Raw genomic sequence first — 16,918 nt, forward strand, 5'->3', positions numbered from 1 at the left:
TGTGCAGTTATCTTTTTCGGTTGATAGTACTGATCACAGAAACGTTTTTACCATGAGCCTCCTGTTTTGATGTTGGGGCGGGCCCGGCGGCCATGCAAGCCTCTTTCTAACTTCATGTTTAGTGGAAGAATTTGCTTGACTATGATTTGCAAAAACCAATCAGTCTCAATAAATTTTGAAATTGCTGCTGTAAAGAAGTGACCGACTGCGTGCCGTGCCTTTTTGTGCGTTGTCATTAGCAGCCGCTGTCCACAAGGGGTCAGAATAGACAAGTCAAATAAAGAAGACACAGGGACGAACATCAGTCCACATTAGCTTACATCACCACATGTCAAACTTTATCATAAACTTCTCCTCCTCCTGAAGTGATTCATCTACATATTAAATCAAAAAATGGGACACCAGCCTTCTTTTCTTCCATTCAGATTTATTTTCTTTCTGTCACATTATATCACATTGATCACATTATCAGCATCATACATGGTCATCCATCTTTTCAAGCACTAGTCACGGGCTTGACATTCACACAAATACTCTTTGAGTGCACCACTCCTCAGAAAGTGCCTCCTCCCTGCGTGCGGGGCTGCTGATGAAGACCAGAGGCGGAGCCCGCACACAGGAGGAATCTCGCCCCTCCAGTTAAGACCCGAGGCTGACGCTGTGTTTCCCTGAAAATGTGCCGCCCTGCACGTGTGGGTGTCGGTCTGCGACGAGCGTGTTTGCATTGAGAGGGAAACGAGCTAAATCAGCCCTGGGTCATCAGTTCCTGAAGGGGGGGGACATCTAACACATAAAAACCCTTCAGTGTTCTTTCTCCTAACACAAAAACAAACAGGAAAGAAATGAGCGATGCTAGACATGCAAAACAACCTCAAACTCAACCAGACAATCAACCAATCGATCAATCAATCAATCAATCAATAAGAAAACGGGAACAAAGCAAAAAAAAAAATGAAGTCAGTTTTCACCCCAGCCAGTTTTAGGCTCAGTAAAAACACGACAGGGAAAAAGCGATGTGACAGACTGAGTGTCTGGACAAACGATACAAGCACAGTAGAAGAAGCCGGAAAACTGCGTGGAGCTGCCATTGCAATGCATTACATTTGATTTGGAAGGAGATCTATTGGCTTTGCTGCTGCTGGTTTACACACAAAATGAAAACTGACATTCAAGAAAGCAGCACACACATTTTTTGACATATTTGGAAAAATACGAAGGCTTTTTTTTTTGTTTTATGCACATTTCAAGGGTTTAGTTTAGCTTAATATACTGGGTAAAGGCTTAGGTGGGACCACAGTAAAGCTGGAGAGCACACGAACAGGAAATGGAAAAGGACAAGGTGATTAAAGAATAATCACTGTAGTGAGTAAGGAAATGGGAAGGATATGTCGAGTAGGAAACAAGTGGAAAACACTAAAAGCGTGCCGTCTGTTGGAATGTGCAGGGCAGGATACAGGTTCCCGCCAGGTTAAACAACTTTTTCATCATGACCCCAAACAAAGGGCGAAGGTTATCCTGCCTATCAACACCTTAACGTCAGAACCACAAACAACATCCACGATAACCACACATTCCAAAACAAATTCTATATGGCAGGGAGAAAAGACACCAACAACAACAAAAAAAAGGACAGCAACAGTGTGAGCGAGTCGCCCCGGATGTCACCAGAAAAAAGCTGAAGTTAGTTCTTGTTCCATTATAAAGCACACGATTGCACAAAGTAAGATAGTAAAGCAATACTGCATGGTTGTGTTATGATCTAGCAGTGTGGCGACAGCTGTCTGTGGGTGTTAAAGGTTCGGAGGCTAAAAATCTGGACGCGCTACTGGTTCTCTACAGGCAGTACACAACAAGCCAACAAATATAACAACAACAAAAAAAGACTTTTTTCTTTTTGTAGGTTTTTACATTCAACAGGTTTTTGTTTTTCTCCCCTTTGCCTCTAAGCTACAAAATACATTGAATCATTACGTGTTATGTTCACTATAGCTTCTTAATCGACTCTTTAAAAACAATGAAAGAAAAATATTCTGAGCAACTGCACTGTAAAAAAAAGTTTCCTTTTCATATAACAAGATACAACAACAAAGAAAACAACAATATATGGAAAAAAAAAGCCTCACGGTTCTCTTTTGTTGCATATGTACAAGATAGCCCTGAAACAGCAAAATCCATCAATATCGTCTCTGAAGCGTCTCGCGGCTGATTTCCCTCCCGTCAATCTCCAGTTCCCCTGCTCGCCCACGACGTCAGCTCTAATCTCCACCTCTCGCTTTCCACGGGAAACATTTAATCGTTGATCTGTTTTGCAGAAATCCGCCGATAACGGATCTGTCGTCCCTTGTACCCAGAGTTCTCTCTGGCCCGGATGACCCGCTGCCCGCCCCCACCCGTCCCAGCCGAGCAGGCATCAGTGCTGGCATAAGCATCGGCCTCTGACCCTGCCGGTGGAATCTGAAAGTGCTTACACTGAGGGTGGAGAGGGAGCTGATGGGCTGCGTTTGACACTTGATATTTGACCAAACTGGAGATAACAGAATTAAAAGTGATATCCAGCACTAATAATAGTAACTACCTCAGCTCAGTAAAATGTAAAGAAGCTTGAACCTGTTTTTTTTTGAATTTTTTTTTGTTTTAAGTAAAGGAAGCACGAAGAGGAGCTTTACGGATAGAAAGTGTGTGTGTGTGTGTGTGTAATATGAAAGAAAAACTCCAGGCGATAAAACGCTGTTAAGCATCTGTTACCGAGACGATAAGGTGTAGCTACCGAACGAGACCGGTGTTTTCCCGTCACTGAGACAAGGCAGGTGCTGCTCTCGGCCCTGGGCACTCCTCAGAGGAAAGGCAAAGTGACCGACTGCCCAAGTACCGCACTGTACTTCCCAGTACCGCACTGCCACGGCTGTCAGCACCACGATGTTTAGTGCGATAACATCCGACACAGAGAGCAAGACATCAACTGTCGAGCTGATAATGGGGGGGCCCCCCCGAAGGTACAGAGACCCCGTTCCCTGATACCCCATTGTACTCCATCGGGCAGTGACGACACACCCCTCCCAACCCCCCTAGAAAATAAACTTCAAAAATGTAAGTATATAAAACGTCCATGTATAAAAGCATGTCTTTGCGCAGAGCAACATAGTGCAATTTCATTAGGTCAGTATACATTTTTTCCTTTTAATGTTCTTTTCATTGGCACTTTGTGAAGTTTCTGACCAGAAGAGGCCTCCCGAGAGAGAGAGGTGTGGGGGGGTGGGGGGGAGGCCTAGCTTATCTGGGACACCCCTGGAATAAACACTTTACAGGCAGGATTGGTAATTTTTTAAAACATCAGGGTGGTTTTACAACAGGAACTGAAGGACATGTTAATAAGTACTTTTACAGCCACAGCGATCGAGTGTGTGCTTTGCGTGTTTTTTCTTTTCTGCTCATTGACCTCAAGCCGGCAACGAACAATCAGCCATCTGCTTCTCGCCTCTCAAGGAGCGAAATCCTAACTGGTCAGCTCCGACCAGGTGGCGTCGGCCGACAGCACCAGTGGCACCAGTGACCCCGTGGCGGCCGAGGACAGTGCTGGTGTTTCTATGGCGACAGATGTGCGAGGTCGCACAGATTCTAAGTGCGCTCAAAGTTGTCGTGCTTTAAACAGGGAAGGACAGGCACTCTTTACTTCTCTGCATGTGTGTGTGTGTGTCACACGCTGCCATGGTGACTAGGTGAGGTCAGTGTCAGGAGCACTCAGAGAGCAGAGGACACAGATTCCACATTCAAAACGCTGCTGACAAACAGCGAGAGAGCGAATCTCCTCAAAAATATACATCTTCTGTCAGGACACTGCCTCCAGATCAGTAACACGCCTGATGAAGGTTCAATAGTTTGAGGCAAATTTGTGATTTAGGGGCTACATAAATATATAAATTGGCTTTAGTGTATGGGCTATAAGAAACAAACTTATTTAAATCTAAAGTGCGACTCGGAAGATCGTCCACAGCTAATGAGGAGAAACGTGAGAAGGTTCGGGAATTACTTTAAAAGTTCAGTGTGTAGGATTAAGGTGAACGGGATCTATTGTCAGAAATTGAATATAAAATAATCCTTGAGCCCTTTATATTTAAATACTCGATATTTACATCAGAGTGGGTCCTCTCTACGGAGGCTGCCGTGTTTTTTACATTAGTCCAAACTGGACAAACTAAACATCTTTTTGAGTTTTTATGAAAACCGAAGGCCGCGTCTGGTTCTCTCTCCTGTTTGGAACGGGAGGCTGAGGTGAGGGGTGTTCAACTGCAACATGCAACTTACACCACTAGATGTCACTAAATTCTACACACTGAACCTTTAAATGTGGCTACTGATGTGGGGCTCTGTCTTTTACTTTCATCGTTATCATCATTATTATGGGGTCTATAAATGTCATCAGGTCAATTACAAATGCGTTTCAGTCTGCAGGTGCACATTATGAGTTTGGTAACGAGTAGTTGACTCATGTCACAGTATTTGACTATTGCAGGAAAAACTCTGAACGTCTTTTACAAATATCTCTAAAAAATTGTAAGATGACTGCTGTCTTTGCATTTTTTCTTTGTTTTTATGTTTTATATACTTTATATATATATATATTTAACGCCTGATACAGATGCCATGCATCAAGCATATTGGGGTTTAAATTTAAAGGATGACATTTTCTAAGAATGGCCAATGGAAAGGGATATATTAAGAAATTAAAATTTTTAACAAACTACAAATCTACCACCTGTATTTTGTCTAAAGTTGGAAACGTGGCCAGCTACTATTTAATAGAGATCTATTCTAAAAAAGTAAGACTCCACTTTGGTAAAACATTTAAAAAGTTTTGCTACATTTACTTCCAAATGAATCAGTCCACCCACACCCTGCTCTGCACTCAACTTAATAGATTCTTATTTTTTTTTTCAATCAAATGTCAGACCAGAGTAAAAGGCCATTTTAAAAAGATTTAACATCTACTAGAAACACAGGGGGAAAGTCTTGATTCCTATGAAGTTATCTTGGGTAATCCACAAATGTCTCAATGCTGGTTAATTATAATTTTTCAAACTACTACAGATTGCGTAACCGCTCCATTGAAAACTGTAACAAAGGATTTAGAGGGCCTGACTTATTATCAGGTAGTGATTGTTGGTTTACAATCTCTATGTTTTTTACCTACATACACAATTTACACCAGTCAGACTATAAGTTAGTTTCAAAGGGCAGTTATCATTCATGTATCATTCACCGTGGTAAACAATCTCTTTGAGAACATCAATTGTCAGCAAATGACAACCACAAAGAAAGAAATACAATATTAAATGCTGTACTCCTGCTGATTGCACAGTGCAACTGCTCGTTGCTTCAAGAACTCATCGCTGAAAATAAACTCTATAATACGAAATAGCTATCCGCTCTCTCTGCTGCGGTTACAGTGATACTCCAAAAGATGACTCATTTCTTCAAGGAGCATATCTCTAGGGCAAAATTATAGTAAAGGAGAGAGGGACATATATTTCAGGGATTGTGTACATCTCTAGAAAATATTTTTTGGAAAGTCAAGGGGAAACTCTGTACCACTTGGTGTGAGTTTTTTTGTGCAATTTTTTTGCTAAATTCGTGTTGCTGGCTGTACTGAATTGAATCGGTGGTTGAGATATTGAAATAACATGCAGTCGATACACAGTACGACTGCAGGAGACATTGATGTTAGATTTGGTATCGAGCTCACACCTACGCTGTTGGTTGTAAGTGAACCGGCGTCTTGCCTTTGGTAGGTTTGAAGTCCCTTAAACAGTGATAATGAGAAACAAAATGCTACAGAGGTCTTACCAAGCAAATCTGGTTAACCCGTGAACCTCCGAAAAGAGTCACGATCCACCCCACAAACAGTAGCTTACATGATGCTCCTGAAACGAACAACCGAGTATACCAAGAAGCGTATCTGAAGTCTTTACACATTGCCTTGAGTTGAGAAAAAAACGTGATAAACAAAAATCAAATCAGACATTGCAAAATCCAATTAAAAAATCGTTTTTTTTTTCTTATTCATTATCAGAGTGAAAATATCTCAGTCTTAGAAAAAGTCTCCAAACCTACATAAAGTTCTTTTTTCTTGCCGATTTTGTTTCTTTTTTTTATGAACCCACCGGTTTTATTTTCTCTTTGTGTTTGGAAACGGAAAGAGAAAGAGAAGGCGAAGCCCCGGCCGGGCTGGAGGAAGCAGCGCTGAGAGCTCCGTCCTGAAGAGATCTCCCCTCGTCTCCTCAGTGGAAGAGTCCACCTCGCCATCGCTCCGAGTGAGGGAGAGCTCATCTCACAGAGGTTTGGGAAGGGGACAGGATTAGTCGGTGAATCTCTGACAGGCTTTTTTCCAGCGACAGGCTGTGCACCACATGTCTCTCTTCTCCATGCCGTACACCTTTCGGCACTTCTTTGCCTCCCCACGGGGTTTCCTTGGTAACAGCAGATGTGACAGCATAAGAACACGCACACAGACGTCCAAGCACTCACACAGGCAACAAAACTAAAAACACACACGTGTACAATGTGCTATGTGGGACCTAAATGTGTCCCTTTGCATGGAGGTGCATCAACAATTATATATATATATATATGAGAATCAATTTATATAATGTTTCTGCAGAAAGATTCAGGATCAGACTAGAATCATTGTGAAACAGCTTCAGGTTCACAGTCAAATTCCCCACAGTGTGTATTTAGATTTGAATTATAATTAAAATCGCTTCTGCTGGCTGCACTTTAAAAAGCTCACGTTAAATCCTACAGTTCCAAAAGCCTACGAGGACTGAGACTGAAATGTGATGGTATTTTGGATTATATGAGAGTGCTGAAGGAAAACTAGATCCAAGATGGTCTCCTGTCCACAGAACTTTGAATGCAAGACAAGTTCATATTAAGCTCAATGCATGATGTGGGAACTTCAGACAAAATGTCATGGTTTTTCCGTCAAAGCTTTTCAGTCCAGTAAACAAAAGCTGTCAGTGTTAACTACACTTACACGTTATTGTGTAGCTGTATGTTGTGTGTCTGCAGACTCAATTCACACATTGTTCATGAATCTACGGAACTTATCAACGTGTTTTGTTGAATCGCTTGCAAAAGTTTTCCAGCAGGAGAAATAATATCACTTTGTCCTTACAATCATCTTCATCTTCTTACTCATTTATATGAATACAAATGATGTATGGGGACATTGCACATAATCACTAGCTAAACAGATGATAGGCTGAGTAAGTGAGTAAACAGCTGCTACATACCTGGTTCCTGGTATCGACTTAGCTGGTGGCGTCACTAAAGCAGGGTTCTTAATAACAGTGGTGTGTGTGTTGGCTGCCGGCTGCCGCTTTTCACCGATGCTGACAGTTCGGACGTGGGTCACAGGCCCCTGCAAGAGAGAGGAGACACCATGAGGGCCGCACCCAATATTCATAAATATTCACTAAAGTTTATCAGAGTACGTTTCTCAAGTAATTGATCATATTTTACAGTGAAACAGTTTCCTGTTTTATGAACCGTCTCTGCTCAAGCAACAACCATTTATATGATATTATACTTGTTACGGTCATTATCACTGTAACCGACATGAAAACCAGGCACAGAGAACACAGATAGCTTTAGTAACACATATATATATATAAATAACTGTGTGGCGCTCTGTGCTGTGCAACATCAAAAAGCAACAGACAGACAAGTAACACACGCAGTTACATGCATTGCTGTGGTTAGGATTAATATGACTTAAAAACATCAGTTTTTTTGTGTTTATTGGATAAAGAGCATTCGTACCACTCCCCCATGATCACTAACTGGCGGCTCAATCTTACTCACCTTCCTGTTTCCACAGTTCAACATCGTTTCATCCTAAATTCAACTGTACGTCTTTATCTACAACCAGAGAAACTGGTATTACTCACGTTCTTCTGTCCCTGCAGCGGAGGAGGCCCGTAAGTTTTATTATTGATTTTAAGGTCCTTTTATTGGATTGTAAATCTTTAAACAGTTCTGTGCCTGAGTACGTCTGATGTGCTTTTAAGATACAGTTTGTGCCTCCAACATCCCTCAGGACCATGTAGTGTCTCCTCTGGAGTGCTGGAGCTGAGACTCCGATTCATGGACGTGCCGCCCTCAATGGTTTGCAACAGACAAGAGGATTTTTACGATGCAATATTTAAGGCTTGTTTTGGACACATATGCATTTTGTTTTTGACTTTCACTTCTTATATGCATAACACAGAGACAGCACATCAAGTATCAACGATTCAAATGTTGCATAACCTTGCATGCACTTCAGATTTGATTTAAATAGCATCTTTGGATGAATCCTGCAATGTGCAGACAGAATGATGCTGTTCTATATAAAAAGATGATGGTTCAGTCAAGCACGGGGTGAAAAACCAGCGCGACAAACAGCTTAAATAGCCACAAGTGGAGAAACAGCGGGGGCGTAGTTAAGATTCAGATAAAAAGGCGTGAGACAGAGCCTCACTCACCGGGGTGCCTTTGAAAATGACAGGAGGGGACTGCCACGACACACTGATGCCATTCCCAATCCCAGTTCCAGGCCGGGTCCCATTACCACTGTCTAACCCTGCCAGCTCGGGACCCACTGGGATATTCACTGGAGCAGTGGCCTGGAACATGGTCACCCCAGCACAGCCAGGAGAGGACGTGACAGAAACAAGGACGGACAGGAAACGTGCAGAATGAAACAGACAGAGAGAGGGTACAGAAAACAGAGATCACATAATTAGCGTGGGAACGTATATATTTCTCCACTTTTTAAACTAAATCGTGCCTTCATATCAACACGGTTCATGAATCAAGATCAAAGTGATCTTCTGTATTTAGCACAAACTGACAAATTTTGACTTTTAAAATAATAGTTCAGGGAATCCTGGCAGGTTCTGTACAATACAGCACAAATCTGTTTTTATGTCAACATAGAGAATAGAAGAGAAAACACGGTAAGCAGTGTTAAATAGAGGAGCATGAGTATAAGCAATCCAGAGAAAATGAAACATGAGAAGCTGTTGCACTTCATATGCATTGACGTAAGCCTACTTTTACATATGTTTGGTGTTGTCATGGCAACTAAAACTTCGATAGAACCTTGAACCGATGCGCAGGACTGAATTCAATATATAATATTTTTAAAGATTTATACCTCCAGCTGAAATCATTTCAATTTTTCTACCTCCAAGGCTGTAAAAAGTAGGCAACACACATGGATTGGTAACTGTTAGAAGAGCAGAAAGTAAAATGAAGAGGACGAGCAAAGGAAGAGGAAGAAGGCACGGACAACCCGACCTGCACAGCTGTTCACATTGAGTGTTTCCAGCAGGAATTTAAGCAGATTGACGCCACATGACTACAAGTTTTCAGCCTTAAAAATACTGAGACTTAATTCTTCATGTAAAATTTAGTAAATATTTGAAACCTAAGATTATTGCTTTTATTGCTACACTGATTTTGTATTCAATTTTTCAGAAAACTGAAAATGTGTGGCTTGGTAACTTATCGAAATTACATTTATTAGGTGTGTGTGTGTGTGTGTCTAGGAAGTGACTGACTGGTGGTGCATTACCTGGTAGGCGTGGTCAGTGCGGATGTGGCAGAGCGTGGAGGGAGCTGATTGGCTGAGCAGTGTTGGGACGTGGCTCTGCGCATCATACATGTTGATGTGTTCGGAGTGAGGGACATCGGTGAGCGGCGGCGGGAAGACGGGCGGAGGACCGGCCGTGGTGGGCGAGGTGGGTGTGAGGCTGGACAGGCCCTCGGTCAGGCTGTCCATGTTGACCTCGATCTCTGAGTAGTAGAAGTCCTCCTCTCCGTCGCTGTAGTCGGAGTCGCAGGTTCGCCTGAAGGGGAGAAACAGCAACAACTCAACATCTTGACTCTCCCAATTTAAGATGGTTTAAGTTAAATTTGATCTTAGAGGTGATAATAAACCAGCTGGGGCTTCTTGAAGTTTGGGACAAGGAACACATGGACGGTTCAAACTAGTACTTCTTGTTCTTGCTAATTGCTCTGACCACAGAATTTGTGTTGGTGCATTCGCTTGAGCACTCTCGCCATAAAGCTTAGACATTGTTTTTCCCACATATACTGTGAACATATTCTAAGATCTATAAGAATGAATACCAGAAAATGAGAAGCACTTACTTTCCTGTATGTATCTGAAATATTTACCTTCACTTCTATCTGACTCATTAATTTGGTGGCACAGGTCCATGATGTCAAATAGATGCTCCTCTGAGGTGCATTAGTCTAAAGACTGTTGCCTGTGCAGGAGGCGGGATGATGACTAAAGTCTGTGATATATTACCACTGCTGTCTAGCCCAATATTTTCATCTACTATGGATATTAAGTAGAAAACCGTTCTGTAAAATACTAAAGAATATTTATTCCACTTCACAATACTTCAGGTGTTTAATATTTATTCATGGATGGCTTTAACGTAAGTTCAGTGTTTGGGATCCACTTTGAAAAATGGTTCTAGATTTGTTCATATTTTAGCTTAAAAACTTGACTTTGTCGTAAATAAATAACTTTTCTCAGAGCAACCGATAAAGCTTCCTTTAATCCAAATTTACACACTTTGCACATGTGTGTTTTATAATAAAGTGTGAACATAAAGAGAGGAAGAGCATAATGAACGGATTCTTCAAACATTTACTTTGAATGGTGTCATGGGATCATGGTGCTCATGAAAGACGCCCATGTAGACGTTCCGTTCCACTTAAGCACTACTGACCACTTTGTATACCACAGCCACAACATTAAACCCAGTTACCATCATTACAGTACATTAACACTACAATAAACCCGGTTACTGGTTTTAATGCTGTGGGTGACTGATGGAGGCACAGCTGTCTGAAGCACAGCTGTCTGTTATGTAACAGGAGAGGCTGGAAAGGAGTTAGTCTTCCTGACAGCAGGGGGCAGTGTAAAGCCAGTGTGCTGCAGCGCTCCTCAGACAAACAGGCTGCTGATGAAATGACAACAACTGTGAGGGTAATATCTGTGGACGCTGCGGTCTTCAAAAACTGTTTATTGTTTAACTAATGCACAGAAAGACACTAGGTCTCTCTCTCTGTCTGCATATAGTAATATATGAGCATAAATTATAATTTGAATCCATTTAAAAAGTTCCTGACAATAACAACTATATAAACTCAGTTACTGCTGCTTCATATTTCACAGGGTGACATATGTAATAATTTATTATAGTGCAGCGCTGGACAAAAACAGGAAATGGTAACTGGAGCTGTGTTGATAAAACCTTCACAGTGTAACTTCATACATGAAAAAATGTGCACGTGTTTTCACTGATACCACACTGGCTACCGCGTCATGCGTGAAGACAGCGAGTTGGACGGTATCCAAGCATTGACAAGTCAGACGTGTGTCCCTTTCCTTGTCGTACCACACAATCTGCATCACAGTTTGACAATGTTACTCTAAAGCTCCGGAGAAGCGATCACTTCACTTCACATCTTCTCAGTGAATGTCTTCAATATGCAGTTCTATAAAAATAATATCAGTGTCCACATTAATTCTGAATATGATGAATGATTACTTAAAAAAACAAAAAACTTTTAAATAATGTCAAAATGAAGATGATCAATGAGGCTCATGAGTCACAACATCATAGTCACATTGCCTGGGGGTGGTGCATGTGGGTGTAGGTGTGCGTTTGTGTATGAGTAAGAGTTTAGCTCAGACAACTGTGGCTAAAACTATTCTAAATGCAAAATATGCTTTTTAAAACCTTTATGGCAAACTGATCAGATCCCTGCATATGGGACAGTTGATATCCATGACACACTAAGGGTGTGTTTGATTTCCTCTAGATGATGGGCTACTCACTCCAGGTGGACGGTGCGGATGTGTCGCTGGATCCCTGAGGAGGTGCTGAGGACCTTTTCACAGTTCTTCCACAAGCACTTGAACATCACCTTCATGGAGTTCTGAAGGACAAAATTCAAACAAACAAATAAATACTTTAAACAGTTGCTGATGATGACTGCACAATCTGTGCATTTATGCGACAACATCAGTCTTTGGTTTTGCTCTTTGGATTTGAATGTTTCTTCTTCCTTTAGACTAAGATCGGTTTCCTCCTCGGACGGGTATTTTAAGGGAAACAGAGATTTACGCAGTGTGTGTTCTCATGTTCCTCTGTGTGGATCTGACTGGCAAACTGAATAGAAATGCCTTGGTGGGGGATTGAGTGCCACTCTACATGGGGCCAAACACTACACCTCATTAGAAAGCTAATAGAGCAGCAAGTCTATAAAAATAGAAACCAGATATGTGACAAGTTCAGACACATACAGAGCGAAAGAGGAAGAGAGACAGATGAAAAAAAAAAAAGACAGAAAGGGGACAATGAAACGGCACCTTCCTCTGTCTACCTCACAGTACTTTCATGTTCACTCGCAGAATGATGAGCAAAATAAACGCACTGTTTTGACCTCCGGCTGCTGTCTGTGCAGGCTGTGGGATGAGGTGAAGACCTGTTGTACCAGAAATAGGTGTCAGATGCAGCCTGAGGGTGTCACCTTAATGTTTACAACAACATACATGTAAACAGACACCCAAGCATGTCTGTGACCTCCGATCGATATGGGGAATCATTCGGAAATACTTGTCCTGTCTGAACTTCCTGAAATCTTTCTCACACAAGAACAAGCATAACCCTCCATGCATTAGAAGCAAGTTGCAATAAGATAGATGGAGAGAGTGGGTGTTCTTGTTTCAATTCATTTTCGTATCCTCATGTCAGGGGCTGGCAGCTGTCCCGTGAGCAGGCAGGGACCTGCATCACTGCTAATGAAAGGCAGTGGGTGTGTACTCTCATTACCTTTCAACAGCCTGCGGAGAAGGAAGGGCAAGGAACGGGAGGGAGGGAGAGAGCAGGAGAGATAGAAAGAGGAAAATAGATCAAGAGAAGTTGGAGGAGAACAGGTCTTTTAATCAATTGCTCTGTTTGTTTACGCTAACTATTTTTCCTTGAAAATCACTTCCCTTCACTGAACGTGACACCAGCCTGCTGTTAAACTAGCCGAGTGGTGCTGGCCGCGCTCTGTCACGCTGTTTGAAACAACCTTCCTTATAAAAATGACGAAAAAGTCAGTCGTTAATCCCACACACAATCACAAATCACTTAATTCCCTAAGCGTTTTTCTTGCATCTTAACACTATTACAGTACGACTGGTGATTGCAGTGTTTAATAATCCTCTTAACTCGCTGCCAGCACAAATTCAAACAGTGTACAATTCAAGGCGCAGCTGCTCAGAGAAGTTTGAGACCTCTGGGGTTGGTGTTAGCTACAACGCAACACAAGAGAGAGAGTACACTCACATTTGAGCTGTTTTTCAACACAACCCATGTGTCTCTATTCCTCCCAATGTCATCCCACTACTTCATTTCCTGTCTGTTTATCTATGCTACAGCATAGGTCTCTGGCAGCATCATCCTTGGAGTCTTTGTGGTTTCATATATTCGCCGGCTCGATAATCTTCACTGCTGCCCCTCTCCAGGGAGGCTGAATTGCAAACTCCCACAAACTGTGCAGTATATGAGTATCTCCTCTGTCACCATATGGCTGGAGGGAAATATTGAGATTCATTTTACCTCCCGTTACTAACTTGAGCATCAATTCTTCTCTCCACTGACTGTCCTCGTTTTCATACATCCCATGAACCCTTTTATACTTCCTGCAGAACATCCCTCCCCCGTCTGCCTCCTCTCCTTCATTCTTACTTAACCTTCCCACCTCTCCTCTCCTCTCCCCCCCGAAAGGGCTGAAAGGAAAAGAGAAAGCTTCTTAACAGTGAATCGTTGTTGATGTTCTGGACTGTTGCTACAGTCAAAAAGAGAGAGGGGGAGGATTGAACGACACTGAACATAATACATCACCCACACAACCAGAGAGGGAGACGAGCCGTATGTCAGAGGCTTGTTAAACTGAATGGTGCTCACATATTCCCACTGTTTCTGGTGCTTTTTGCAAAGTCTGCCCCTGCTACTACAACTGCTCTACTGCTAATTAAAGTGACAGAAGCAAATCAGAGTTATTTCTGTGCAATTGTGTCTCATATTATGATACATGTTCGTATGTGAGGTTAAAATGGAGTTAACGACATCTAGGGCCTCCATGCTAACCAGCAAAACCACAGAGAAACTGTGAGAGCGACCGTGACAGCGACTGTGGAAGCTTTAAGCTAAAATACACAATAACGGTCTTTCAGCTTTCACTGTCAAATCTTTAACCAAAACTATGAAAAATGCAGCCACTTCAATCAAAAGTCCAATAATGCGTAGAGATAACATTGGAAGACTCAATCTGTCACAACTAGAAAGGTTCTATTCAATCATCAATTCAGTCCAAAAGATTTAAACATTTTGTTCAATTTCTCAGAAAATGAAACATGGATCTTAATGAAAAATAATCCAGCAACAGATATTCATGAGCATTGAAAATAAAAATCAGGATTTGGTGAATGCAAATGTGATTTCATGAAGGGGACTGTTGGGCCTTGGTGCAGGTTTGTGCTCTGCTGAGGGGCCATTCCAGTTGTACTTCACATGGACAATTACACAGTTGTTGCCTCACTTTGTACTCACAAAGAATAAGCGTGTAAGAGAAAATTACTTCATTACTAATGTTGCATTCAAAGAACATAATACGAAAAGCTGCCTGGGAATTTGTTTTGAGATGAGCTTCCCATGGGATATGACAAATATATGGAAAAAACTTCTCTGAATATACATATGAAGCTATTTTCAAAACGAAATTCACTATTACCAGCTGTAACATCGGACAAGACATGAACTTCACATCACATCTCCCATCTTTACCTTTCGCTTCCGAGGTATGGGGTCCTCAAACATGAAGTGCGTGCTCTCTGTGTTATCCTCATTGACATCATCACCCTGGGACGAGAGCAGGAAGTTCTTGGTGTTATCGTTGGAGAGAGGAGGGGACGGTGTGGAGGGCACCGATTGGTCGCTGGTATCCCAGCTCCAGTTGCCGCTGGTCGAACTGCTGTAGCTAGCCGATAGCACCTCTTTCCAAGCCCTGCTGGCTGGCTCTGGGACTGCAATTTAAAGAGAGCACATATTTAACTTCAGATCAACAGCAAAAAAGCTATACTGCCCTACTTTAAAAGGCCTGAAATAAAAACTGGCAATCAAAAAATGTACATCAGAAATGGACATTTAAATCTCTGAGAAGCCCTGAGCTATGACAGCAGGTTTAATATTTACATTCAAATATATTTAATATATTACATACAGTAAATACAGCCACAACATTTTTCATCAAGCTCAGCTGAGCTCAACTGATTAAACTAAACACAGCTTTAATTTCCCCCTAAGGTATGTAATCTACTATTTGTAGTCTTGCCCATAAACCCTGTATATACATGTTGGCTTCTCAACAAATACAATCATGCTTAATCTATATAGCTTAATAAATACACTGTGGCAAAACATGGTAGAAATCAAAAGTACACTTTGAAATACTAATCCCCATTGGATTAAGTTATTGCAAACCATAACTATCCTATATTAATGTTAGGATACCAAACCCAGCTCAAATGAATATGTGGCATAGATCACTTGTGTAGGATTACTGCACTCAGTGCTTAATGCAATGAAAATGTGGTGTTTTAAATGTGGTTGAAGTGGGGGTTGAAACTTGGTCCTCCAGCCCACTGAAGCAGCAGCCCACCAGGGTTTGCCTGGTAGTCCCTATGGCTAACTGATGGTGGTGGTTGTCTGCGCAAAATGTTCCTGGGACTTGAAGTTCAAGGAACTGTTGGTCAAAGCCAGCTCAAGATGCTAAAAGCCATGCTACAGGCTACAAATGTGAATCCTCACATTAACCTGAGGGGTGGTAATAAGTATAAGCTCTTGGTCCTGTCCTCAGTTAGAAACTGGAGTCTCAATTTTGTCCCCAGTCCGAGCATAACTTTCAAAGCCTGTTCCAACATCGATCAAGAGGCATGTTAGGTTTACTGTGGTGGAAAGATTGTTGCAATGATAAAAGTGTCATGTGCTTTATGGTGCTGAGTCTGACCCACAGCATAAACATTATCCATATACTTATTTTTGAGAACTTAATATAAGTGTCCCACCTCACAGAGTGACTATAGCGGTATAGTAAACCATGTGTCACACCGATATGGGAAGCAAATCACAGCATGAAAATATCTATTTCAGTTCCTAAAAGAGACAGAATGAGGAAATTGTGAATTACCAAGAAAAATAAGATAAAATCACAAGCTCCACCGTTCATAAAAAGCATTATAAGAGAGGCGTGGAGTGAGTGGTGTTAAGAGTTGAGACGCACAATGGAACATACACAGACATTTTTATGACCAAACTGTGATAAATCAAAGACGTCAACCCGCATTCCCACTGTGCAACACTGCGTATTAAATAAATCTTTCATCAAGCTTAGCTCCTCCTAAACCTTCAGCATCTCCAAACAAGTCTGGAAGATGGATGAATTATACAATACAAACTTACAGAGCTTTAGATTTATTACATCCACAGAGGAGGTGGTTTTCGTCCCTGTCCGTTTCTTCGTCAGCAGGATTACGCAAAAACAACCCAACCTATTTCCAAAAGACTTGGAGTAAGAATGGAACATGGACTAACAAAGAACCCGCTAAATTTTGGGGCGGATCCAGGGTATTTAAACTCTTTTTAGCGTTGCAGGATAGGGCTTTTTTTTCTTTTCATTTTCGCATATTTCAAAAGGAGTAATTCATGGATCGTGATGAAAATATCTGGCAGATTAAAGTGTCTGATATCTATGAGTGAGTGCACTTTGGTGCTGCTCGATTGAATTTAACGAGACTGTTGGGCCT

The 16,918-nt window shown here is 41.8% G+C and overlaps 1 protein-coding gene across 2 annotated transcripts in view; it reads right to left on the reverse strand.

Moving 5' to 3' along the window:
- Nucleotides 1–407: 407 nt before the first annotated feature.
- slc2a4rg (SLC2A4 regulator) overlaps nucleotides 408–16,918 on the reverse strand; it is a 39,015-nt gene continuing 22,504 nt past the window's right edge. Inside the window, exons 4-9 of one of the 2 annotated variants that reach the window (XM_062392242.1) lie at nucleotides 14,901–15,139; nucleotides 11,903–12,003; nucleotides 9,617–9,890; nucleotides 8,523–8,663; nucleotides 7,290–7,417; nucleotides 408–6,464 (exon numbers count right to left, since the gene is read on the reverse strand). In XM_062392242.1, the coding sequence (XP_062248226.1) occupies nucleotides 6,353–6,464; nucleotides 7,290–7,417; nucleotides 8,523–8,663; nucleotides 9,617–9,890; nucleotides 11,903–12,003; nucleotides 14,901–15,139 (995 nt within the window). In that variant the 3' untranslated portion in view covers nucleotides 408–6,352. The remainder of the gene's footprint in view (nucleotides 6,465–7,289; nucleotides 7,418–8,522; nucleotides 8,664–9,616; nucleotides 9,891–11,902; nucleotides 12,004–14,900; nucleotides 15,140–16,918) is intronic. The other variant, XM_062392243.1, reaches the window with a different exon arrangement.

The sequence above is a fragment of the Platichthys flesus genome, chromosome 7 (genome assembly GCF_949316205.1).
Source record: "Platichthys flesus chromosome 7, fPlaFle2.1, whole genome shotgun sequence".
Classification (NCBI taxonomy): Eukaryota; Metazoa; Chordata; class Actinopteri; order Pleuronectiformes; family Pleuronectidae; genus Platichthys; species Platichthys flesus.